This window comes from Musa acuminata, chromosome BXJ1-9 (assembly GCF_036884655.1).
Source record: "Musa acuminata AAA Group cultivar baxijiao chromosome BXJ1-9, Cavendish_Baxijiao_AAA, whole genome shotgun sequence".
In the NCBI taxonomy this organism is placed as follows: Eukaryota; Viridiplantae; Streptophyta; class Magnoliopsida; order Zingiberales; family Musaceae; genus Musa; species Musa acuminata.
In genome coordinates this window covers 7495098-7510463 of record NC_088335.1, presented here as the reverse complement: position 1 = coordinate 7510463, position 15366 = coordinate 7495098, and the positions used below count along the sequence as shown (strand labels likewise).

Here is a 15366-nt window from a genome sequence, read left to right as displayed (position 1 = left end):
TACGACGTAGAATTTTCAATGCTAATTAAAAGCATTGATGGTAATCGTACCCATTCAACCTATCGGTTCGAAGAGAGTTCTTCGAAGGTCCGATTGGGTCATTTCAATCCGACCCGTTAAAAAAGCTCAATTTGAAGCGTCCATTTAGCTTCATTCTGGTGGGACCGTCTCAATCTTCTATCAAGCAAACTTTCCAAGCATAAATAAATATCCACTTGTCGCCGTGTCAACCTTTCCTGGCGTTTGACCTTTGAGAGCTCGACGCAGATAACGGACGAGAGAAAGAGGTGACGGGGGTCGGGACATGATGAAGCCTGAGGGTTGAGGCTGTGGACAAAGGCACAATGGCAATGACAGTTGACGGGGCAAAGACTATAATTAATTACGAAGATTTCAAGAAATAAACTGAAGTAATAAATCAAAAGCGCCGCTTTCAGGCAAAAAAAAGAAATCGAAATTTTTGTTTTTGTTTTTTTTGTTTGTTTGTTTGTTTGAGAATTTGTCCTATAAGAATACAACGGTTTCCGTAAAGAAAAATATAACAGAATACGAACAAATTATAATTGGTTGGAGGAGGAGGAGAGATCGAAGAAACTCCCACGAGATGGGCGTGGAAGAAACCGGAGGACCGGCGGCGCCGCTTCTCCCCCAGCCGACTCCTCCGCAGTCAGCGCCGCCATGCTACGGCGTACCGGTCGCCGCCGCGGCCTTCCAAGATCCCTACTTCCCTGATCCTCCAGCGTACGTCCTCCTCCCCGTTTACCCCCGCCGCCGGCGCCAGCGCTGCGGATGCTTCTCCTGCTGCGGTTCCCTCATCTCTTCTTCCTCCACCCTCCTCTCGGCTGCCTTCTTCCTCGTCCTCCTCTCCTCGGCCTTCTTCCTCTGGCCCTCCGACCCCGTGGTCACCGTCACCCGCTTCCACCTCGAAGACATCCGCGTCACCCCGCCGCCTCTCGCAGCCATCGGCATCTCCCTGAGGGTCGATCTCAGGGTCCGCAACCCGGACTTCTTCTCCCTCGACCACCGCTCCATCGTGGTCTCGATCGGGTACCGCGGGAGGCCACTTGGCTCCGTCACGGCCAACGGTGGCCACATTAAGGCGCGGGGGGTCTCGCACGTTCACGCCAAGCTCAAGATCGACGGGATCCGGGTGTGGAATGATGCCATCTATCTGATCGAGGATCTTGCAAGGAGATCGTTGCCTTTGGACACGGTCACTGAGGTCGACGGCAGGATGCGTCTCTTCTTCGTGGACGTCCCCGTTCAGGTAAAATATTCAGAGGCTTCTTCTTCATTCCCATCAACTACTTGTGATTGATGAATTTACTATCCCAATAAGATCCAATTAATCCGATTCTTGTTGTTGAATTAAAGGGAAAAAAGATTAACCCAATTAGAACTTTATTTATTGGTTGCTTGGTGATCTTGGTAAATAAAGAGTTGTCCTTGTTCTAATTACTTGGTTTAAGACAAGCACACAGAGGACAACAGAAGCAAAAATTTTGGAATGTTGGTGTGTACAACATCTGCTTAGTATTTTTTTATTCCAAAGGCTAGATTTTCTTGAAGAAAACTAATAAAGATGTGTTTCGATACATCAAATTCTTACTAGTTTGAAAACCATTCTTCATGTTCTTTGATATTTTGAGACTTATTAGACAGGAGAACATCTCATTGCCATGTCCCACTTAATAACATGAGTATGCTTTATCGACTCAACAAAATATGTACCATTTAATTTCTAATGTTTGGCATATCGACCTTATTGATTAGTGATAACTTAACTACTAGTTATCGGTATAACAACATCTTGATCAGTACAATTTTTCTCTCTCCCGATAAAGCAAACAACAACAAGATACACTATTTGTATTTTTATTTTATTACCTTTGATTTATTGAAGGAGTGTACATAACATCTGTACTTATTGAAGCTATATTGCTGTTCAAAACTGAAGAAAGTGAAGAAGAGAGTAAAAAAAGAGAGAGGACGTGAGCGAATCCAAGTTCCTCCATATCTTTTGATTTAATTCACTACAGAGCATGTGCAAGTATGTACTTGTTCGTAACGGGAGAAAAAAAAGATTCATGCCCGAATTTATCAATCTTTAGATGGAGAACTGTGGACAAAAACTTCTCTTAAATGTGTTCGCAGTCAGTCTAATCATGATTCTGTACATGAAAAACAACCCCAGTTAATGCCCTGTAGCTGTGAATTACAATCTGCAAGAAATTTTTTCTCTTCTGTAGGAAGCAACAAAAATGACCTCTGTTGCTTCAGAATGTTCCTTTTCTCTCTAATCTATACATCAATTACCTGCTATTCTGTGCAAATCTGCAGGGAAAAATTTCTTGTTTGGTGTCTGTTAATCCAGAAACCCGGGAAGTCATTAATCAAGACTGCTACCCTGAGGTAAGTTATTTGACAAGTATCACCAAGTAATCTTATTGCTTTTAGGACTTCACCTACCATAGACTTCTGATGCCAAATGCCTCCATGCGATCCTTGTTCAGTGACTACTGGTATTTGCAGCAGAGGATTCAGGTGGATGGTTCACAAAGTATTTGTTTCCTCTTTCCGCATGTGTTTTACATAGTATGCGAAGTCAAAACAAAACTTGTTTATAAGATATGAATTGTAGTCTAGAAAATTGTAATCCGTGAACTCGAAATCTGAACAATGTGTTTAAGTGATGGCTTAGTTAACCTGCCTTGGTGCTGACTGTGATATTGCCGTGCTACTTTGAACAATATATATCTTGATTCCAGATAAACTGAGATAAAACCGATCCTAGCTCGGCCAAATAAGACCTGAGAGAACTGATCCTATATCTGCTCTTCTTTTCTGGTTGTGAATGAATGTTTACTATATCTGAAGCAATTTGCTGGAACTTACAGAAATATTAGGATGAATTATAAGTATTGTTTTTTTCTTTAATCTTTACCTGTCGTCACTTCCTAGTGCTCATGCCAATTGTGTAGTTTGTGTAGTTTTCCTCGTTGAGCCGGACATGAAATTGTGAAATAATGGTATTTAGGTTTGTGCATTATTTCGTTGGCATTTCCTTGCTTTGATGTTGCATTGATTGATTCTGTACTTCAGAGGATAGCAGGCTATAAATCATCTAGCAGTCTGCATCACTTTCATAATGAGGATGGCAGCAGCGCAGGCAGATCAAATTTAGGATGGGTTTGGATGGAAAAATAAATAATTAAATTGGTTGGGATTAGCTAGTTCGGATGGAAACATTTAAAATTATAGCACAATAGTAATCGTAGATTTAAGCCTTTAGATGGAATGACATTGACAAAAAAATTCTACCTTTAAGTTGATGAGAAAGATTTCTCATATCCGAGTTTTCTTCGAAAGGAACAAAAAAAATTGGCAAGAAGAAACTGTATAAATAGGTTATTTGATTGAAAGATTGGAGATTGAAGCATTGAATCAATATCACGTGGTTGGGAAATTGAAATCAAATTAGCATTTAAAGTACCTGATGATTTTAATCTTCCTAAAATTAATGCAAGACAAAGATAAAAGATCGTATCAGAAGTAAAACCAGCAAGTCTGATTCTTAATACTAGAAAGGAAGTAAAAAATAAGTGCAAGATAAAGCATGGTGGGGGTAGGAAAGATTATCTAATTATGGAAGCAAGAAAGTATAAAGGGAGACAATTAATGAACCTATTAGTAATCCACAAAAAATATTTTTCGAACTTTTAATTAAAAGATTACACAAATATTGTTTCTACTTATCTGTAATGCTTCTTTCTAACTTTCGAGGAAACTCTTACATGTAATAATCTATCATAACAAATGTAAGACTTAGGTTGGGACATTAGAAGTTATTTTTAATCATTTTTAATCATATATATATATATATATATATATATATATATATATATATATATATATATATATATATATATATATATATATGATTAAAAATATATGGCATGAAATCTCTCTTGCCACTATGAGAATTTTGAGGGGATATGAAGTGATCCATCATCATCATGTGTATGTGATGTGGGTGGGATAGACCTTTCTATTGGGATTTTTGCACGTATGTGAATAATATATTGCCTTCCAAACCTCGATTCATCTTGATAGCTTATATCCTTAACACAAAAATAACGTCAAATGGGACGCAAATATGGTGGGTGAGAATTCATTTACAGCAATATATCAACGGAAGTCAATGGAATTTAGATCGTTATACAATAAATCTTTCGTTGAAGAGCAATTAATGTCGTCCTTTACTTCTTACCAATTGTTGCATTCATGCATGCAGTCTCATCCTTTCTCGACCATATCAAATCTGCATCCACATTTGTGCTTCCATATATTACCCGCCGGCTTCCACTATTATCCGTCCTCTACCCTTTTCATCTCTTCGTCATCTGTTGATCTTTCTTGGATTGACCGGTGACAAATCTGCAGTAGAGTAATGCCGGCTGTAGTTTTGGCGAGTTCGGATGGCGGCCCGAAGCAGTTCGAGGGGAAGATCACGTCCTACGTTGTCATCTGTGGGATTATTGCTGCCACCGGAGGATTGATGTTTGGATACGACATCGGCATCTCCGGTAATAGATCGTCGTCTTTGGTCTGTAAGATTAGGTGACAGCATATGAAGTCAGATGAGATTTGTTTGGTATTAGGATTTTGGGGTGTTCGTTCTCCTGAATTCCAGGAATTCAATTCGTTAATGGTCCGTGGGATTTGAATGTGTTGTTCGCAGGAGGAGTTACAGCAATGGATGACTTCCTGGAGAAGTTCTTCCCTGATGTGTACGTGAAGAAACACCGGGCCAAGGAGAACAACTACTGCAAGTACGACAACCAAGGCCTGCAGCTCTTCACCTCGTCGCTCTACCTCGCAGCGCTGGTGTCGAGCTTCTTCGCCTCCAAGTCGTGCACCAAGTTCGGCCGGAGGCTCACGATGCAGGCGGCGTCCGTCTTCTTCTTGATCGGCGTCGTGCTCGATGCCGCCGCCCGAGACCTCGCCATGCTCATCATAGGGAGGATTCTCCTCGGCATGGGCGTCGGATTCGCCAACCAGGTAGCTCTGTTTCCACGTCCCAGGAATCCACTCATTGTCTCCGTCAGAATCTTATGGAGATCCAACTGGTGCAATGCAGGCGGTTCCGTTGTTTCTGTCGGAGATCGCGCCGGTGCGAATCCGAGGCGCCCTCAACATCCTCTTCCAGCTCGATGTAACCATCGGAATCCTCGTCGCCAACATCGTCAACTACTTTGCCTCGAACCTCCACCCGTGGGGGTGGCGGCTGTCCCTTGGCCTCGCCGGCGTGCCGGCCACGATCCTGTGCTTGGGCTCCTTCCTCATCACCGAGACGCCGACGAGCCTCATCGAGCGCGAGAAGACGGATGCAGGCTTGGCCATGCTCAAGAAGATCCGAGGAACAGAGAACGTGGAGCTGGAGTACCAGGAGATCGCGCGGGCCTGTGAGATGGCGCGGCAGGTGAAGCACCCGTTCCGGACGCTGATGAAGCGGCACAGCCGCCCGCAGCTGGTCATCGCCGTGCTGATGCAGGTGTTCCAGCAGTTCACGGGCATCAACGCCATCATGTTCTACTCGCCCGTCCTTTTCCAGACCATCGGGTTCAAGAACGACGCCTCGTTGCTGTCTGCCGTCATCACCGGCACCGTAAACACCCTATCCACCGTCGTCTCCATCGTCCTGGTGGACCGAGTCGGCCGGAGGATGTTACTGCTCGAGGCCTGTGTTCAGATGCTTCTCTCACAGGTTCGGATCTCTCTCCCATCCCCTCTCTCTCTCCTCTTCATTCGAGTTCCTCTGTAGGCCGGCACTGCTTTGAACCTCTGAGAACTGCAGGCTCTCATCGGAATCCTCCTGCAAGTGAATCTGAAATCAAACAACACGCTCCATCAAGGAGTGGCAGTGCTGGTGGTGGTGCTGGTGTGCCTCTACGTGTCGAGTTTCGCATGGTCATGGGGGCCTCTCGGGTGGCTGATACCCAGCGAGATCTTCCCCTTGGAGACGAGGACGGCCGGCTTCGCCTTCGCCGTGAGCTCCAACATGCTCTTCACCTTCCTCATCGCGCAGGCCTTCCTCTCCATGCTGTGCCACATGCGGGCGGGCATCTTCTTCTTCTTCGCGGCATGGATCGTGGTCATGGGACTGTTCACCATCTTCCTGCTGCCCGAGACGAAGAACGTCCCCATCGACGAGATGGTCGAGATGGTGTGGAAGCAGCACTGGTACTGGAAAGGCTACATGGACAAGGAGGAAGCCAAGGAAGACAAGGTTGACATCATTTAGGGTTGCTTCCTCGTTGCAAACTTCACCTTCTTCCTCACGCACGCACGTAGGCGACATTTTCCATCGATGATCTCAGTGTGCCAACACACTCAAGATTGTTTCTTGATTTCTTCTTTCCAAAACAATGGTATCTTTACAAGACAACATTGATTCTGTAGAATCGCAAGAACGATAAATTCAAGATGATGTCTTACGACCCAATCCAGTGATGCCTCAGAGCTCAAAACCTCATCCATCTAACTAAGATTCGATATTAGAACCACTATGGTAAGATCCAATCCAGTAATAACTTCACGTTTTTCTACTTTGTCTCTTGTCATCCTCAATATAAATTATGAATAATAGACATAAACAAAACAAAAAAAAATGGAAGAGGCGATGAATCTCTCTGTCACAACTTATTTCGATTTTCTTTCTCACATTACATTCTTGTTTTCTTGTATTTAATCCAAAATTTCTTTCAAAATCTGTTATCGTGTTGACTTAATTATGGAAAATAATACTCAAATCTTGTGGATAGGTTAATTCTACATACAAGGAAAAATATTGTCTGTCTTGATATATTCCAAATTCAGAGATCCATTTCATCATATTTCATCTAATAGGCAGAGGGTTCAATTGATGAAACCTTCGATCTCCATGATTGAAATCGTCAACATAGAATTGGAACTCTAACCAAAATCTACTGTAATTTATCACTTTTGGATAATTGTAATCATCTCTTAGATCTCAAGTTATGCCTGTTGGTAAACAGTTCATTGTGTCTTTAGAATGAATGGATTAGGCCAAAATATCATAACAGGTGCAATTTTTTCTTTTTCTTTTTCTTTTCCTAATTTATAAGGTCTAACACATGAATATGACTCGGATGTGAATCGTAATCTTGTCTTGACTCGGATTTAGAATCAACTATTTCAATCCTAAGATAATTTTTTATTTCGATTTTGTTTCCTAATCAATTCTATTTTCAAATCAAATTATATATTATATATTTTAATTTTTCTAAAATATTTCTCTAATTAATTATTTACTAAACTATTGAAAGAGACATATTTTTTTAAAAAAATATATATATTTTTTAATTTATTATTTGGAGCGAAACTAAATCGTCGATTTGGTTTCGATTTTAGATTACATGAATCATAATCAAAATTTTATTTTAGTTCCGAATCATTGTTGACTTGGTTCAGACTTTAGTTTTAATATTAATAAAATATTAATCAAATAAAGAAACAGAATATTATACTTCTAATTAAAAAAATAATTTATTATTTCAGGTCACCCTATTCAAGACTAGTTTAATTCCCTATATTCAGAACATTTTCTTTTTCTGCTACGACATACCTCCTCTTAAACATTATGATTTGGCTTCTGATGAGCCATTCATTATCTTTCTATCACCTCCTTGTTGTGTGTGATGCACATGGCTAGCTTTTAATTCCCATATCTTCCTTCTCATTCTTTCAAAGGTTCTTCTGCTCTCTTCACATTGGTAATGTGTCCCAAAGGTCAAACATGACTCCTCCAAGACAAAGTTGGTGGTAGACTTGCTGTTCTAAATCCACCAAGTCAGTCCTCCTTTCAGACCCACACCTTCCATCTCTCCATTCAAGGTTTGATGACAACTCTTTCGTCTTATAAATGCATGGGAATTGCACATCATCATCATCATCTTCTTCTACTTCCCTTCCAACTTGGCACACTCACAGGACTGGGGATGACGTCTGCTGCATGCAACCCTGACGCTATCAGCTTAAACCAGGTGGAAGACGCGGCAGTGCTCTGTGCTCGCGCGAGAATCCTCCCCCTTTTGACGCAGAAAAGAACACCACATGCCGTCCACCCACTTTCTGGAACCCAGTGGAGCTGGTCCTGACGCAATCGTACAGTGGCCATGGCGAAGACATTAAAGACGAAGAAGGGTGGTTGGGGTCAAAAGCATCTACTTCCTTGTCAAAGATCCATGACGAGTGATGCTCGGGAAGCAGCAGGACTGCCAAGTGTGCTCACTCGCTTTCATGTCAATGGCCTATGATGATTCTGGCATATCTCGGCAGTGGCATGTATTCCACCGGTGCTGTTGCTGGAGTTAATTAAGTAGGAGGTGGGCACTCGGTCACGAAGGTTAGATCGGGATGCCATCATACGCCACTTTCATGTCATGTCTCTCTGCGCCACCAGTGAAGGTTGGAGGAAGGACAATAATGGGTTGGCCTTTGTACTACATATATTATTGTGTTCTTTGCAGAAGGAAAAGAAGACGAGCTCTGTTGGGATTCTACAAATGTCACTGAAACATCGAATGATTTGTAGAGCCAGTGATCACAACACACTGAATCTTTATAATGGCTCAACCAAAAGTTTAAGACTCTAACATTACCATGTCACTGGCGACATGAGGAAACATGCAAACAACAAACAATCAAATGTGAAGTAAACATGGCAACGTTTCTCACATCGTTTGATACTAATCACCACAGCGCCAAAAATGAGCACATCAGTCCGACGACGACGAGCCAAGCTTATTACTTACCACTCACGACAAGCAACCACTACTGCATAACAAGGCCACCGGCCACGGCAACGAAGGAGAAGACAGCAAGAACAAGGGCAAACGCCTGTGGTACGGGCTTCGTGCCAGCGCTGGGCCGCGGGGCAGCTGCCGGTGCAGGGATGCCTCCGGTACCGCTGCTGCTGCCGCTGCTGCCGCCGCTGCTTGTCGAAGGGGCAGGAGCCGGGGAGGTGGAAGGGGCAGCAGAGGAGGACTTGGGGATGTTGATGTCCACCTTCTGGCCGATGGTGCAGTGGCCGGGGAAGCCGCAGAGGAAGTAGTGGTGGCCTTTGGTCTTGATGGTGATGGAGTCATTACCGGTGGCGTATGTGGCGATCGGAGATGAGGCGTTGCATGCATTGTACTCGGCCTTGGTCACCTCAAGCACGTTGTGGAAGCTATTGTTGTACTCGAACACTGCTCGCACGCATGGGAAGGTTGCATCAGTGGCTAATGACTTACATGAAGAATGATCTCATGCGAAGGCCACCCGAGAAAGAACATTGAAACCGAATCAAAGGAAGCAATCGAAACAGGATGATGAAGAAGATGATGCAAAAGCAGTAGCTTCTCATTTAACATGCCATTTTATCAAGAGATATGCAACAAATATATGCATTCTCTTGCAGTCCGATCTTAAAGCCTTGAATCTGCTGCATCCAATCATCTATAATCAGTAAACATTCCTAAATTGCATTTCGAACAAGACAAAGTTCCATATTCCTTCCTAAATCAGTAGCTCCGTTCTGTATTATTCATTACAATTACATAATAAATCAGACAAGGTTTCACTGAAACATCTCCAAAAGGCACCATGTTGTTCAAGCTTCATCAAAGATAAAGAATTAGGGGGGGCGGGGAAAAAATGACATCTTGAGAGAGAAAAATAAGAGATAAAGAAAAGGAGAACATAGTTGCAGATTCATACAGTTCTGGTTACACAGAGAAAGAAAGGAGAAAAAAAAGTAAATCCAAACCAGAGATCAATAAATCCACACAAAAGAAGAAGAAAATAAGAGACCGAGAACTCTGCAGGGCTACCGGACAATCATGGCTAAACATAAACCACAGAAAAAAGGAACTAAAAAGCTTCCCCAAAAAATAAAAGGTAAAAGGAAAACTCAAGAACAGAGGAAGAAGAAAAACAACAGAAGACTGACTACATGGGAAGAAGAAGAAGAAGAGGTACCGATGGTGTCTCCCATATGGAAGGTCTTGGACGCGGCCCAGGCAGTGTAGTTGGGGCTCCCTATGATGGTCCACCCCGCGGAATCCCCCACCTTGTAAACTGCACCCTCCGCCGGCCCGGCACCGGCGACGAGAAGCAACGCCACCAACCCCGTTGCCATCGCCAACACCTTCTCCATGGCCGCACCAGACAGAGGAGTCGAGAGCAGGTCGCCGAAGGAGCAAACAGGGCACAGAGGACACTCCACCCTTTCGGCTGTTGGTCTACGTCGGTGGAACAGAAGCGGTGCGTTTTATGAAGCCTCCCACCCTCACGGCTTTATTATTATTATTATTATTATTATTCTAAAGCAAATCTATAAAAAAATAGTATAATTACCATAAATTTACTTTAACAAGGTCATGAGAATCCAGAACCTTCCTCCGTTTTTTCCTTTTTCTATTTTTCATTTCAAAACATCGATTCTCGTGTCAAACTGAAATCACGCCTTCAATTATGGAATTTGTATGGAAAATCGAGTCAATACAAGTCAAACAAGAATATATATATATATATATATATATATATGGCTGTACAGCTTCGCGATGATTCCACACGTCGTTTCCCCAGACAGAGTGGATGCGAAACGACAAGACGTCTGTCGAATGGACAAGTTCATGTGGAGATAGAGAAACGATTAATCTTATATTAACTGAGGATTTATGAGTTGGAAGACATATAATAATAGTTTAAATTAATCATTTATGAATTATTTGAAAGAGCAACAAATGAGCAACAAAGGATTGCTAAGCACATTGCAAGATTCACGCTTGCCTGTGCTCGATGATGAAAGCAATGACTCCACGAAGCCGGTGATGAAAGCAATGACCTCCTCCTCATCCGTGAAGCGTTGCATGAATATTGGCTTTTATGGCTCCACGAAGTTGGCCGCTTAGCATGTCACCTAAATCCGATGTACGATTTCACACCCCCGTTGATGATTTGATGGTACATATAATCATTCTTTCTTGATAATGTTGGTGTAAATCATCATAAGTCGTGACCTGAGGACCGACGCGACTTAGTTTGGGTCCGGATAACGGGAATCTTCTTGGGATGTTCCTTGAGGCTACTGAGATGGCCAATTACGATGGTCTGATCGGGACGAGGTCATCGTTTCCTCCGGGCAAAAACTCCTCGCTTGCGCATCCAGTGGAGACCTTCGGCTTTGCACCTGCACAAAGGTCGAGTCGAGAAGCTCGACCCAACCCTTCTAACGATCAAGTTAGAAGATAGTGGCGGGGGGTTTGTTTAGCTAAGTGGTGCTTTCTCCTCCTCCTCTTCCTCCCCCTTTCCTCTGATGAACGTGAGGGTATTTATAGGGGAGGTTACCGTTGCCTGATCTGCCCGCTTGCAGGGGGCAGGATCGTACTCCTGGTGGCGTCTGACACCGGTTAGCGTGGCGTGCAGGGTTGGGCCTGAGCAGGATGTTAATGCGCCTCGGTCGACGTTCTGGTCCGTCTGATCAGGTGTCGTCGGGTCGATTGAGGCATGAGACATCATTTGAGGCAGTTGACGTCAGCCCGAGTCTTGTCGTCATTATTATCCTCATCAGATACTAATAATCATTTATAATTATTGGATATCATCATGATACAATTTCCAGATCCTAGTTTGGTCGATCCGAAACTATGGCTACATCGGAATGTAGAACAAGTGAGAAGAAGTGACTGTTAAAACAAGCATACAATTTGAAATCCACATGCCAGACTTTCATCTTGTTAGTGTAAACAACTTTATGCCGTGGCATCGGGGCCGACGTGGCTTGTGTCGGGTCCAAATGGTGGGGGATCTCGTCGTTAATGAAGTAGCTGACGACGCAGATCGGGCTGCATTAGGGTTTGTCGGGGTGTTCTGTAGAGAAGGCCTCTCTTGCTCTGTCTCCCGGGGGCGCTAACCTCGTCTTCTCACCTGCACACAGGTCGGGTCGGAAGCTCGGCCCGACCCCTCCGACGATCAAGTTAGTGATGTGAAGTGGTATGTTCTTGTGTGTGTTTTTCTCCCCCCTTTGCCCCTCTCAGGAGCGAGGTTTTTGTAGGGTGATTTACTGTGTCTGATGTGCCTGCTTGCAGGGAACCGGTAGTGTCTGACACTGACGTCGACGTGACGTGAAGGACCGAGTCTGAGCATATCCTTAATGGGCCTCGGTTTACGTTCTGCCTCGTTTGACCAGGTTTCGCCGGGTCGGTTGAGGCGTGAGGCGTCGTCAGGCCGGGTCTTGTCACCATTTATTACCATCGTCGATTACCCTCGTCACCTTATCAATTACCCTCATCACATCTCAACGGAGAAGAAGAAGAACTCCGGTTCAATTATATCAGATAAAATCTTAATTTTTGAGACAGATCGTACGTGACACTCTTCATCCTTCTAGGGATTCCTGGAACAATTGGGCAGAAGCACCGGCCCATTTGGCCGAGTCTTGATCAATGGATTGCTCTCGAAGAAGTTGGCTGGACGAAGCTCGAAGCCACCGCTCAACAGTGGCATCAACGGGAAGTCTTCTTGACAGGGCACGTGATGGAAGCCCGCAGTGTACCACAGCACGATGTCTGTGTCTTCGATCCCTGCATTCCTGCATGCAGCACGCCATCGTATCAGCCATGACTCCATCACGAGACCAAACGCAACTCGTATGTTCATGGCTTTCTGGCAACAGGGTCACGTACCTCCGACTCCATGCAGCCAAGTTGTCGTCTCCCCTGCTCTCGTCCGTGTAAAGCCCCGCCGCCCACTTCTCCGACTTGTTGTAAGCCGTCACCCACACCTGATTCTTGCTGTAGCTCGCCCGGATCTGAGGGTAGTCATCGTTGGAGAGCAGCGAGGCCGCCGTCGCGCCGTGGCTGATCACCCGGTACCCGACGAGGTTCCCCATCCTCGTCCTCTTGCTCGGGTTCACCACCAGCAGCTCGCCCGGCTCGTCGCCGAGCTCCACTCGGGCGTCGGCCTCTGTCTTGGCCGTCTCCTTCGCCACCGTCCAGTAGCTCCTCCTCCGCGAGCTGCCATCGGTCACCCTCACGGTCTTAAGCTTGGACCTGACGAAGGAGTTGGCGGGTCCATCGACGTCGAGGTCCAGGTGGAAGGTGACGAAATGATCGTGGTAGACGCCGATGGTGTTTCTAGCTAGCAGCGTGCCGTGCTCGTCGCCGGCGATTTGGTCTGCGTGGGTGTAGCGCGTGCCTTTGACTTCCAGGATTCCTGTCAGTGACACCTGCATGCATCAACGTGAAGTCGAGACCAAGTCAGAGGTAGAAGAATCTATGATGTCGAAAAGTAGTCAACGCCACTAAGGCAGGCGTCTGGTGACACAGTGGCATCCGGTCAACACACATTCACTGGCACATCTGATTAGCGTTGTATGATTCTATTCTCATGTCTTCTTTCTCATACCCCTATTTTGATGGAGCCGCTGGTCTTGAATTCCCAGTCTATCACGTAGTCGTAGTTGCCGACCGCGGACACCATTCGCACCACCAAGCTCACGTCCGGCCTCACCTCCGTTATCTGCAGCAACGCACACAGTAATACTCCATTCGTATGCAAGCATCGATCCTGAGATGGTTCTCGGACGTAGATGAGCTCACCACTTGGCCGGGAAACCCGAACTCGGTGTGCCGCCACGAGGCGTCGCCCGCGTAGAGCTCGAAGACGCAGAGGGCGTTCGGGATCCGGACCGGCGCCCCGTCTCGGCCGGCGAAGTGGGCGTCCATGAACGCGGCGTTGGCCGGGCAGTCGGCGTTGGGCTCCAGAGGGGCCGCCGAGAGCCCGAAGCCGTTCTCGCCGGCGTCGAAGAAGGTCTTGTAGTACCACTCCTCCGACGGATCCATGTACGGTATGAAGAGCTCGGACACGAAGCCCCTGTGGAGCACTCGCCGCGGCGTTCCCACCTCGGAGTCCTTCACGGAAGCCACGGAGATGACTGTCCCGGCTCGGACGTCGAAGCCCAAGTGGAATTCCCAGTTTGCCCACCTGCAGATACGTACCAACTTGGTGAGTCGCGCCATGATCTGCTCTTGATGTTGTCAGTGTGCATTAACGTACAGAAGTTAATGCGGAAGGTGTACTTATGGCGATCTGCATCTTAACCTATTGGCGTATAGTTGATGCCGACATTGTTGACCGAGTCAATTCAAGTTTAATTACATGCAAAGCACAGAGAGCAAACATAGAGGACAGAGAAGACAAAAGGAAGGGAGAGCGGGTGAGCTCAGTGGATTCGGACCTGATCATGTGGCCATCTGCTTCGAACCCCTTCCCTTCCGGCTGGACGACGGCGCCGGGCTTCGTCTGCGGCCCGAACGGCGGCCTCTGCTTTGCGGCTCGGTAGTCCGTCCCTGCCGACTCCGGCACCGGCACCACCACCCGGTCCTCGTACTCCACGATCGCCAGGGCGTCCAAGTCCACCACCACCGTCACCCCCTCCAATGGCCGCGCGTAGAAGTTGACCGTGTCCCCCGTGAGGTAGCACGCTATCTTCACCCGCCGCCTCCCCTGCTCCGCTTCCCCGAACCACCCCACCGACAAGGGCGTGCACAGCACGTCCTCCAGCGCCAGTCCCCTTTTCGCGACCGACGCCACGAACGGCGGGTAGCTGAAGGGCAGGGCGGAGGCCGTCTCTTCGTCCTCGAAGGTGAGCATGGGGTACCCGAATCCCTCGTAGATCTCGTCGGAGACGACGGAGCGACTGGCAATGTCCACGTATATCTCGTGGGTCTTCCCCTCGGACCGGGCGATCACGAACGCTCGCCGTGGCGGCAGTGCCTTCTCCTTGCTTCGGCGGTGGCACAACGACCACTCAAGCAGGTCGGGCTTGTCGGGCTCGTCCAGGCCGACATAGTGGAAGGAAAGCGATTTGGACGAGCCAAAATGGGAGGTCTTGATAACGCTGCTGACAATGGAGATCTCGGAAGGGGTGAGGGGGTCGAGGGGATGGCGGTAGCTGCAGGCCAGCTCGAACGAGAGGAGGAGGAGGAAGAAGAAGGGAGACATGTGGGTGATACAGGGGAAGTGAGTGACGGTACAATGAAGGTGGGAATAAATGTGGATATAAAGGAAGGTGGGTTGTTGACTTAGGAGTTTGGGTGCTTGCAAAGACGACAACAAATCACAGCATTTGGGGATTCGAGAAATGACATCGAGCATTTCGTGGAGCAAATATAGCTAATTCCATACGTGCAATCACAGCAAGAAAAAGGTCGGAAGAAATTCCATGAGCAAGTAGATCTCTCATCTCCCATCGAATCATTTCGGTAATGTCAAATTGGACAGTGGCATGCAAAAAAT

General features: G+C 46.3%; 3 protein-coding genes across 3 annotated transcripts; 1 reads left to right on the top strand and 2 right to left on the bottom strand.

The window, feature by feature from the left end:
- The first annotated feature begins 604 nt into the window (after positions 1-604).
- Positions 605-6488, top strand: LOC135594508 (sugar transport protein 8-like). Its single transcript, XM_065084880.1, has 7 exons — positions 605-1085; positions 1192-1267; positions 2341-2412; positions 4444-4586; positions 4742-5061; positions 5141-5767; positions 5858-6488. Exons 1-7 carry the CDS (start codon positions 605-607, stop codon positions 6302-6304), a joined length of 2166 nt encoding a protein of 721 aa, XP_064940952.1. The 3' UTR covers positions 6305-6488.
- A 2135-nt stretch (positions 6489-8623) lies between these two features.
- On the bottom strand, positions 8624-10329 carry LOC135592895 (mavicyanin-like). The gene is made up of 2 exons (XM_065082618.1): positions 10045-10329; positions 8624-9272 (listed from the first exon to the last, which is right to left on the bottom strand). The coding sequence occupies exons 1-2, from the start codon at positions 10220-10222 to the stop codon at positions 8857-8859; spliced, it is 594 nt and encodes a 197-aa protein (XP_064938690.1). The 5' UTR covers positions 10223-10329; the 3' UTR covers positions 8624-8856.
- A 2041-nt stretch (positions 10330-12370) lies between these two features.
- LOC103997609 (primary amine oxidase 1-like) lies at positions 12371-15095 on the bottom strand. The gene is made up of 5 exons (XM_009418888.3): positions 14306-15095; positions 13668-14052; positions 13474-13587; positions 12753-13294; positions 12371-12658 (listed from the first exon to the last, which is right to left on the bottom strand). Exons 1-5 carry the CDS (start codon positions 15070-15072, stop codon positions 12454-12456), a joined length of 2013 nt encoding a protein of 670 aa, XP_009417163.2. The 5' UTR covers positions 15073-15095; the 3' UTR covers positions 12371-12453.
- Between the last annotated feature and the right edge of the window lie 271 nt (positions 15096-15366).

What these genes read in the sequence shown, in the direction of transcription:
- LOC135594508 (XM_065084880.1), top strand. Translation starts at nt 605, where the DNA reads ATGGGCGTGGAAGAAACCGGAGGACCGGCGGCGCCGCTTCTCCCCCAG. An exon ending in TGGCTCCGTCACGGCCAACG is followed by an intron (nt 1,086 to 1,191) that starts GTGGCCACATTA and finishes GGATCTTGCAAG; the next exon opens with GAGATCGTTGCCTTTGGACA. An exon ending in TTCAGATGCTTCTCTCACAG is followed by an intron (nt 5,768 to 5,857) that starts GTTCGGATCTCT and finishes TGAGAACTGCAG; the next exon opens with GCTCTCATCGGAATCCTCCT.
- LOC135592895 (XM_065082618.1), bottom strand. Translation starts at nt 10,222, where the DNA reads ATGGAGAAGGTGTTGGCGATGGCAACGGGGTTGGTGGCGTTGCTTCTC. An exon ending in CCATATGGGAGACACCATCG is followed by an intron (nt 9,273 to 10,044) that starts GTACCTCTTCTT and finishes GCGTGCGAGCAG; the next exon opens with TGTTCGAGTACAACAATAGC.
- LOC103997609 (XM_009418888.3), bottom strand. Translation starts at nt 15,072, where the DNA reads ATGTCTCCCTTCTTCTTCCTCCTCCTCCTCTCGTTCGAGCTGGCCTGC. An exon ending in TCGGGTTTCCCGGCCAAGTG is followed by an intron (nt 13,588 to 13,667) that starts GTGAGCTCATCT and finishes GCGTTGCTGCAG; the next exon opens with ATAACGGAGGTGAGGCCGGA. An exon ending in TTGGCTGCATGGAGTCGGAG is followed by an intron (nt 12,659 to 12,752) that starts GTACGTGACCCT and finishes TGCTGCATGCAG; the next exon opens with GAATGCAGGGATCGAAGACA.